Source organism: Tachysurus vachellii, chromosome 1 (assembly GCF_030014155.1).
Source record: "Tachysurus vachellii isolate PV-2020 chromosome 1, HZAU_Pvac_v1, whole genome shotgun sequence".
NCBI lineage: Eukaryota > Metazoa > Chordata > Actinopteri > Siluriformes > Bagridae > Tachysurus > Tachysurus vachellii.
Window position 1 is genome coordinate 17,751,945 of NC_083460.1, and position 10,603 is coordinate 17,762,547.

Genomic DNA, 10,603 nt, shown 5'->3' on the forward strand with positions numbered 1-10,603 from the left:
GGAACGTAGATCGACTGGTAAATAGAGAGCTTCGCCTTGCGGCTCAGCTCTTTCTTCACCACAACAGACCGGTATATCGAACGCATCACTGCAGAAGATACACCGATCCGCCTGTTGATCTCCTGCTCCATCCTTCCCTCACTCGTGAACAAGACCCCAAGATACTTAAACTCCTCCACTTGAGGCAGGAGCTCTCCACCAACCTGAAGGGGGCAAGCCACCCTTTTCCGGTTGAGAACCATGGCCTCGGACTTGGAGGTGGTGATTCTTATCCCCGCCGCTTCACACTCGGCTGCAAACCGTCCCAGTGCATGCTGAAGGTCCTGATTTGAGGAAGGCAACAGGACATCATCATCTGCAAAAAGCAGAGACGAAATCCTGTGGTCCCCAAACCGGACTCCCTCCGGCCCCCGACTGCGCCCAGAAATCATGTCCATATAGATAATGAACAGGACCGGTGACAAAGGGCAGCCCTGCCCTGCCCAGCCCTGTTCCCGGTCCAACATGCACCGGGAACAAGTCTGACTTACTGCCGGCAATGTGAACCAAACTCATATAGGGACCGGACAGCCCTTAGTAGAGGGCCCCGGACCCCATACTCCCAGAGCACCCCCCACAGGTCACCACGAGGGACACAGTCGAATGCCTTCTCCAGATCCACAAAGCACATGTGGACTGGTTGGGCAAACTCCCATGAACCCTCCAGCAACCTGACGAGGGTATGGAGATGGTCCATACCCCTTCATTAGGTCCATTCTTATGATTTTTAGGCAAACCTTTGAACAGGTTTTTCTAAAGCCTAGAAATGAGTTCAGAGTAATTAAATTCAGAGAATGCTCAGAGAAACTTACAATATTTAAGCTCTGGCTATTTAGGTCTATTAAATCTATCTAGGGGAAAATGTTAACATTGGTGGAGATTCGTAGCTAATGCATCGTTTTCTTATGAATGACATAAACATCCTCCCTTAACTGTAAAACTTCATTTAATGACTGTTTTCCACCAGTAAAAATATTCACACTTTTGCAGGGATCTGTGGATATGCGAGCTGTCCAGATGTAGTGGACAAGATGACCTGACAAAGTTTACGTAATATATTTTTTCCCTCCTGGGTACAGCTAGGGGTCGATATTCTATTTAACCAATAATGAGGATACCAAATGTAATGAGTAAAGGGGATTAGTGAGTTTTATTGGATTAAGCCATTATGGCCCTCTCTAGATTCACTGGCACCACAGTTTCATTAAAAGGAATTAAGTAAATGACTGACATAAATAAAATGAAAGAGTGGAAGAAAATGTTCAACAGGTCTCAGAACCCAGCGTGTGTAAGCGGGGAAGCAGTATTTGGGGAATTGAGACTTTTTGCCCTCAGTGTTTTAGACATACAGACTCCTTAACAAGCTTTGAGGACTGATGGGAATTGGAGTAATTAGCCCCTGTGATACTTGCTCCTTGTTTTTCTTGCTCCTCGTATCCTTCTCAGTGCTTCTCCTGAACTGCTTCAGTGGTTCATCAGCCTTCACTTTCTCCCTCTCCCATATGTTTCCAATGAAGTCAGCATTAGATTAGAGGTTTCACCCTAGATTGTTCTCCGTCTCACTGTTCCCTTCCTGTACTCCCTTGACTCCTAGTTCTCTCTCCCACTTGCTCATTCCCCAGCTGCCACTCGACCCTCTCGGAGTCAAGCTCCCTCCTTTCTCTTTGATGTGTGTTGGGCAGAAGAACAAGGGATGAGGTACACACCCCAAAACAGGAAATGAGAAATCTATGCTAATCAGCCAATGCCTGTGAGAACGCACAGCACATCTGACTGTTGAACTATCTCAATTAGGCAGGAAGTGAAAAAAGAGAAGGAGGATTTTTTTTAGAGGAAAGAAAATGCGAGGAATTGTAGAGAAAGTGAGAAGGTCAGTGAATTAAATTTTGATCAGTCACAGTAAAAAAAAATGCATGGTTACCGGGTTTAGTTTGGCCAAAGTAATTCAGTTGTTCTGTTTACTGTGGTGAAAAGACCATGTCCGTGCACAGCATCAGAGGAAACGCCCAACCACCTCACCTCACCTCACCTCACCCACCTTCTCGAGCGTTTTACCCCCATTCAGGTAAACACTGTGCTGCTTATTTGCTTCTTTTGCCTGCAATGTCTGTCGTGAACCAACTCTAGCATCCACCCTAGACTGGCCCATGTGTTGGCTCACCAGTCGCAAGTGGTTACTGAGTGTGGCCCATAAAAAACAGCCACCGTCTCAGCCTCAGAAGTTTCATACAGAGCACTGCAGCAGAAATGATTCTTTCATGCTAGTTTGGTTCATCTTTACATGCGGCTACTTTACTCACGCTACTTAACGGTAGCCGCAATGTCTTGTGGTGGGTAATTTGCGTGTTTTCTTGTACTGGATTTATTTGTTTATGGGCATTCGGTGTTGGCAAGGGCACATATGGTTTACCTAACCCACAGCAAGAATCCACAATGACTGAGTCAGTTAGTGAAGCATACAGACTTGATCTTAACAGTGTAGGAACGCCATGAGGAAATGATCCACTGCAGGGTGTTTCAGACGTGTTATTAGTGAGTCTCGGGTCATGACATATAAGAGACAAGAAGGTTTTTTAACAAGAACTCCTACACAAAATTCGGTACTGCACCACGTACACAATGAGTCGTCTGTACCGTGTGACGCAAAAAGGGTAATAGGTACATAAATAGAAATACTGAAAATAATCCATGAGTCAAAATGGGTTTCTTACGCATTTCCTGTTCCTGTTTCTCACTGTTATGAAACATCCTGTTGTCTAAGGTTAGTACTCAGTCTGGAAGTTATGTTTTTACAGTGAGAAATCAAAAAGATTTACATTGCATCAGCAATACTAGGCTTTACTGTAGGCAGTACTGTAAAACCAAATGTCAGATGAAAATGCTTTATTCCGCCTGCTGATGTGTTTTCATTTTCCCTGGGTGGCCTGAGAGAGAAGGATCTAGAATAATTGCTTATAGTCAACATAGCAGGACGAGCACTAAGCATAATGAGACAGTTCATCATTCAGTGGGGAATTACATATGACTGAAATTCCCCATTACAGTGAAGTACAGATTAGATTTAGTCTGACTCAGTATTAGCATAATTGCTTTTAAAGAGCAATACTGATGATCGCTGCTCTCATGTCAACCCTTTTCTAACATACTTTTGTTTAATACTGGAAAAGAAGGGACTCTGTATATAATATAATGTATAATGTATAATATAAAGTGGCTCTAAGCGCAGAGTCTTATTCAAGGGGTTTTAATATCCAGAGTCTGGGAATAGACATATTTAATAATTAAAGCATGCAAGGATTAAAAACAATCACCACAACCTTCAAAGCAGTTATGGCTTATCCACAGGTTCAGTCTTCACAAAGTCTTTCCTTCATACTCTCACTTATCCAATGCACAAAGATTTTTGTCTAGATTTTTTAGTCTACTCTGTGTTTTTTTAATTGAACCCTGACATCATGGTTAGTGTATTTATCTCTACAGTGTTCATCTCAAACACTAGGTGAACTAATGTATGGCTAATCTAGGTGTGTCCAATCTATCCAGTTATCATTCCAATCAAGCAGAAGCCACAGCAGGTTCCACCTGGTTAATAAGTTGATCTTGGTTTTCATTTCTCAGTGCGGCTTGTGCTTGGTTGGAAGGAAAACCTGCAGCCACACCGTTCCTTCCTGGAGAAGACTGGACACCCCTGGTCTAATATCTCAACAAGCTGCTCCACTGTATGCTGACAGACTGTATGGTGTCAAATCTCATCTGCTGACTCTCAACAAGGTGGTTTCCCAAAATATGTATTAGATGTTAGGCACCTAGTCATCTACGGTCACAAGCTGCTTCTGACAAGGAGCCACTAACCTTTTTTTATTGTTTTCTTGCCCTTTTGATGAAATTATGTCACTGTCTTACTACGACATTCATTTTCCATAAAGTTCCTGTGTGTTGCAGTGCATTGGGAACAAAGAACAGGAACTCTTCCCATAACTGTTTAGTTTTTATTCAATTCCTCAAAAGGTTCCTGGAACATGTGCAACCCATCTGGACAGGAAAAAGGACAGGAAGCAATAACCAGATTAGCAAATTGGAAAGGCAGAAATGTATGTAACGGTACATTCTAATAAGCATTCTAGTCAAAACTTCCTTGACTCCTTGTTTCCTTTAAAACACAAAATTAGGAAGTATATAAACATATGCCACAAACTGATGGGTATTTCCACCTTGCGTCCAGTGTCCACTGGAAGTCATAGCTGTACAATGAGAAACAACAAAAGACCAATCTTTTATTAGCAACGTGTAGCTTTATAATGATTCAGTGAAACATATTTAAACTGAAAATGCTTTAGTCCTCCGGTTGATACACAGTCATTCCTATTCCCTGGGTGGCCTGAGAGAGGAGGATCCAGATGCATTGCTCAATATTACCATAACAGGACCATAGAGATACTGAGACAAGTCATAATTAACTGGGGATTCTAAAATGATTGTAATTCCTCATTATCTTGAAGTACAGAGTAGTTTATATCAATTCTTTCTTGATTGCCTTGATGTCAAAGCTGCATAATAAATAGACTTAGTAATCAGAATGTAGCCTAGCTTTGTTTCCCTCAAGAGTCAGTGGAACTATTAGAGCTATGGTCAAGTTTACAGACCCCCCTCTATGGAGCCATGAGCGTTACATAAACTGTGACGAATGTGAGAAACTTGAAAGCTTGTTTGCTCCTAGGTGCTGACAGGTCCATGTACTGGTCACAGAGACCGTATGACTTTACGGAGGTGTTGGATCGTTCCGAGCCATTACACTGTTCCATGGTGAGGTGCCCAGAGGAGACATGAACCAAGAGCTGTAATACTTAGGCACTGATTATTTGCCAGTTTTGCTGCTTTATTTGTGTGTGTGTGTGTGTGTGTGTGTGAGTGTATGAGCAAGATAACTCACTTCTTCTCTTGTTTTTCTCTTTAGGTATCTTATCTTACACTATAGGAAATTCCGAAAGTATGAGGTTTTGTGTCCATATGAGTATACACAGGCTCATAATTCAGTGCCCTTGACCCTCCCAGACTGCCCTGCTCACAGGAAGTGGCCATCAGCAATGACTCAGCCTTCTGCCATTCCTTTCCCCTTTCCATGGCATCTTTAATAAGGACTGCCGTTTGTTTGTTTTCTAGTATTTCTCTCTCTCTTGCTTAAGGAGATGACTAACAGCTTTCTCCTCCACCCATTTCCTTCTCCCACTCTCTCTCTGTCTCTCTCACACTCTCTCTCACTCTCTCTCACTCTCTCTCTGTCTCTCTCACTCTCTCTGTCTCTCTCTCTCTCTCTCTCTCTCTCTCTCTCTCTCTCTCTCTCTCTCTCTCTGTATGTCTGTCTGTCTCTCTCTTTCTCTGTTCTTGTAACTGAGACAGTCCAGATTTCATACTGATCAATAAGAAGGAAACAGCTGCTATCTCATCCTCATGCAGGTGTGAAAGATCATTTGTTTTTGCCTGAAAGAATAGATGTTTGAAGACACAACTTGGGCCTCTTCGCTAGCTCTTCCTGATCACATGGCAACTATCAAACTGTCAGGAATCTCCCCGTTGAGCCAAGTGCTTTAAGCCAAACCAGTGCATGGGGCTCGCGTTGTTTCATGTAATCATGTGTTTGTGTATAGTTTTGATCCATGTCCTATCCCCACCTCTGTATTGCCATTGTATGAAGTCTTGCTCTTCTCAAAATATATGTACGTTTGTGTGCTTTCCTGTTTTATTTATCCGAGCCTCAGCCTGTTTTGCTACGATCTGTTTTTAGATAGGACATATATGTGCTATAATGTGATACTTGCTCACATGTACACATACCCAGGAGTTATTTGTGTAATAAGATTAAAGCACAGCAAGCCAGAGACAGCTTGGGAAAGAAAAGGAATGTTCAGGTCCATTGGGAACTGCGAGAAAGCCTCGGGAGCAGAAGAGGAGGGGTGAAGACAAAGCGAGAGAGAAAGAGGCACAAGGGGACCTTCAAACGGTAATGGGAGCTACAAGGCCGAGTTTCACTCCCCTCCCTACGGCCATCAATTCTACCACAGTGCCTGTGACTGGCAGGCTGAAGAAATATGGATACCAGGAGGCTAATCGAAAACAGAGTACACACTCTGTCCAACTATAATCCCTTGATAACGTCAATGGATAACCACGATGTCCTGCAAGGGGGTCCAATTACTGTTCAACAACATACACATGAAATGTAGACCTCAGCTCATAAGAATGAAGCTCCTCAGAATTGCCCCATACTTGAACATATATTTGTAGACAGAAAGGCAAAACCTGAACCCAGGTCAGCTTTACTCTGGAAGTAATCTCATATCACGTGATGGGGCCATAGCACGGTCAGATCTATTCAATCACATTTGCAATCAAAATAAGTATATCTTTAACAGTAATCCGTAATAAAAAGCATTGAATCAGAGATATAATGCATATTAATGTACTGTCTTTAGTATCTTGAAGGTCGATTTGGTGGATTATTGATTTGCTCTTTGATATGTGATGTATTGCACATCAGCTGTAAGATTATACTTAGCTTCTGTTCATAAATTATTTCCTTATAATCCTTAAAATTGATATTGCTATAAGAGTATTGAGAAGAACAGCACTGAGTGTCTACATGTCTTCAAGTTCAGAGAAGACAATACGGATGGTCAATGGATGGATTGACCCTAAATTTCACAACTGGATACTTTGGACTGTCGTAGAACAGAATGTTTTTCCTGCAAGCATTCCTGGGTTGATTTGGAGTCATCTTCTTGCTTTCTAATCTCAAGGCCTAATCTCCAGGGAGAGTGACGTCAACAATCTGACCTAAAATATCCTGCTGCAGAATTCACTAGAGACCATAACCATAAAACAGAAAACCACATTCTACAGTAGGTTTGTATCTACTTTCTTCTCTTTTTCCAAATATCCTGATGATCATCAAAGACCAATGATGATGACTATGATGATTTGACTAAGAGCATCTCCTCTGACCACAGTAATTGATTCCAGTTGAAGCTCCAATGAATGTTAAAGTTTAGGTGCTGCATTTTTGAGATGTCAATACAATATAAAAAGAAATCGGTGTAAGCTGAAGTTTCCATCTAATTATTTATCTTTGTACATTTATAGCTGAGCATTATAATGTACAGGTTCAAGAAATCAGACTGCAAATATTGTTCTGCTTTTTTGAACAGTTTATTCACATTCTTGTTTTGAATTTCTTGTCACAAGTTTCAATGCCAGGAATCCATGATGCGTCTGGCGCTCATGAAGTTCATGTTGCCGTAGTCCCTGAAGCTGCGGTACTCTCCGGGCCTGAAGTACCACATCTTGCCTCTGTAGTGAGGATGCTCGTACATCAGCCAGTGGCCGTCCATCACGTGGCACGAGTGGCATCCGCCGGACCAGTGGTAGCGATCCATGATAGAGTCGCAGTCGTCGCTCAGCTCCATCATCTGCCCCATGTAATTCTCCCTCTCATAGATCCTCATCCTGTAGTTGCCCCTGTACTGTTTTGTGGAAGATACAATTCATTTAAGTAAAAAAAAAAATTATGCATAGCTAATATTTTATTCACATATTAGTATAATGTTATTAGCGTACCATGGGGATCATGCGGCAGGACCTGATGCAGTTGTTGCCCCAGCCCCACATGCTCATGTAGTCAGGGTACTCGCCCCTCCTGATGAAGTACTGGTTTCCCATGAAGTTGGGCCGATCGTACACCATCCAGCAGCCGCTCTCCACCTTGCACGAGTGGCAGCGGCTCAGGTAGGAGGACATGTCGGAACAGTCACTGCTGCACTCGTAGGAGCGGCCCATGAAGTTCCTGTCCTCGTAGAAGACGACCTGTTTGGGAAAATAGTATTGTACATAGTTTAAAAGAAACAGTTGGATAAGAAAGTTATGATTATAAAACAATTATAAAAACATTTCCATCATATCTGTCCTTACTCTGCCCATGATTTCAGTGTGAGTTCGATACTGATGCTTTGATCGTCACGGTCGGTTCTGACTGGTGAGCTGACACCGTGCCGGGTTTAACCCCTTGCATTTATACCTCACCATAAACCCAAAGAACATGTGGCACCTATTGAATAAACTGCAAACCAAGCAACATAGCACAGAGAACCAAAAAGAGCTGAAGTGCTTTCCATTTGATTCGGCCTCCAGAAGAATTTAGATACAGAAACAGTGCAGCGTTACTGTATTCTTTTGTTCTTTACCTGCTGGATTAGCGTATCTGTGCTGCACTGAATGGCCTTTAGTCCTGGCTCAGTAATATCCTTTTTATCTCCTCCTGTGTTGACAGACTAAATTGGACTTATTTACTTCACTGCCAGAACTTTTCCATGCAAGTTACACTAAGTGCACATTTCAAAGAAACAATGCAAATGAAATGTGTTAGGATTCCATGAAGGACAGAGTTGTCAAGATTTCCCAAAACCCAGCACATTCCTTCTATCAAAAAAGCAGCATCTGTCAAAGGTTAATGTGTTAGTTAAACTCGCGTGTTCAGAAGCTTTATGCTTATTTATATAGTTACAGCAATACTAGTTTATTTATTTATATATTTATTTATTACCTGATTTGGGGGCTTCATGTTCAGCATTAAATGTCTTTGTCGTGTCTCACTCCACAGTGGTGTTTAATGGCTCATATGAAAGTAGACACTCAGGTTATTTCTAGTTTTTAGAAGTATTTATTATTATTTTTTTTTTTTTACCAAACCCACTAGAAAAGTTTGTTGATATCAAACCCATTTCTGATCTCTGAGATTCCCTATGTGTTTGTTAATAAGCATCTTAAATTTGAAGGTGTTTAACTTCAACCACTAAAATCTTCACAAGAGGTTTTCATAACAGAAGAAAAACATCTCACGCTGTAAAACAATATTGTCCTGACTCGTTTTATATCGCACGTGCAGCCATAAAATAATTCATTTCTTGATACTGATTATAGAATGTCTGATAAGTCGATTTCTGAACGGCAGTCTACTGGTAAAAAGGATCAATTAAATGTATTGGAATGTAATTTTATTTTTTTTGGGTAACCTTCCTGATTAAACCTTCACCTTTGTATACAGGCTTAGGACTTGTGCAACCCAAGGACTGGTTTAAAGTCACAACTCAAATAGTGATTATTATTATGATTATTATTGTTGTTGTTGTTGTTGTTGTTATTATTATATAACATTTAAAACATTAGGTAATTCCACCTTGTTAAATGAAAGGTGACAGCATATAAGATTTCTTCAGCGTAGATCTTCAGTAATAGGGATGTAACACAATACCACTAGCAGGGTCGGTTCCCTGCCTGGCAATTGAACCCAAGCCACAGTGATGAGAGCACAGGAGCCAAGATAAAGGACCACATAATGTGCATTTGAACAGAATCTCATAATAATCTTTAAGATCATTCAGTTGCATGTTTCTAAGCAATTACAAAATTTAAAAGGAAAGATGAGGATTTCTTTATAGACCTTCTAAGAACTAAAACGTAATGCAACACCACTATCTGTATCTCTATTTGTGCTGTGTTCCAAATATTTGTATATTTATCTGTGCTGGAATTTAAACCAGAATTATTTTGGACCCTATGTCATGTAAATACTGGGGAAAACAGATGACTGCTGAAAAATAGAAGTTAAAAAAGAAAACACTCTCTTTTGTGTAAAAGCAAAATGTAGCATTACAATTTTTATCATCTTTTATCGTCACAACACATAAATTCACCAGTTAATTCATGATATATTTATCTAACGCTTATGAATGTGTTATGTGTCCAGGGCACTGATGATACCCTTCATATAATAAAACCTTCCTGAAGTGAGATGAAGTGATTTTAGAAGATTTATTTTATGTTCACATGAGCAGCAGTCAGGCATCTTATCAGGATCAGTGTCGAGTAAAAACAGTCTGTGTTTGTTTTAATCATGAGTCATAACCACATCTGACTGTAAGAGTCAAGTGAAACTACACTAATTTATATTCACGCATGGATCCTATTGCTCAGTACACAAACACACACATACACACACACACACACAAGCTGAACCTTACACAGAAGGTCACCACACACACAGACCAACTCACACACACTCACACACGCAAGGACACACACACACACAGAACACCTCACACACACTCACACACAAGGACACACACACACACACACACATACACACACACACACACACAAGGACACACACACACATACAGACCACCTCACACACACTTACACACAAGGACACACACACACACACAAGCTGAACCTTATACAGAAAGTCACTACACACACAGACCAACTCACACACTCACTCACACACACACACACACACACACACACACACACACACACACACAAACACACAAGAACACACACACAGACCACCTCACATGCACTCACACACACAAGGACACACACACACACACACAAGCTGAACCTTACACAGAAGGTCCACACACACACAGACCAACTCACACACATTCACACACACTAGGACACACACACACAGACCACCTCACACGCACTCACACACACAAGGACACACACA

At 41.4% G+C, this 10,603-nt stretch overlaps 1 protein-coding gene across 1 annotated transcript; it reads right to left on the reverse strand.

Moving 5' to 3' along the window:
* Positions 1-7,145: 7,145 nt before the first annotated feature.
* Positions 7,146-8,226, reverse strand: LOC132841146 (gamma-crystallin M2-like). The gene is made up of 3 exons (XM_060863403.1): positions 8,002-8,226; positions 7,651-7,896; positions 7,146-7,556 (listed from the first exon to the last, which is right to left on the reverse strand). Exons 1-3 carry the CDS (start codon positions 8,008-8,010, stop codon positions 7,281-7,283), a joined length of 531 nt encoding a protein of 176 aa, XP_060719386.1. The 5' UTR covers positions 8,011-8,226; the 3' UTR covers positions 7,146-7,280.
* Between the last annotated feature and the right edge of the window lie 2,377 nt (positions 8,227-10,603).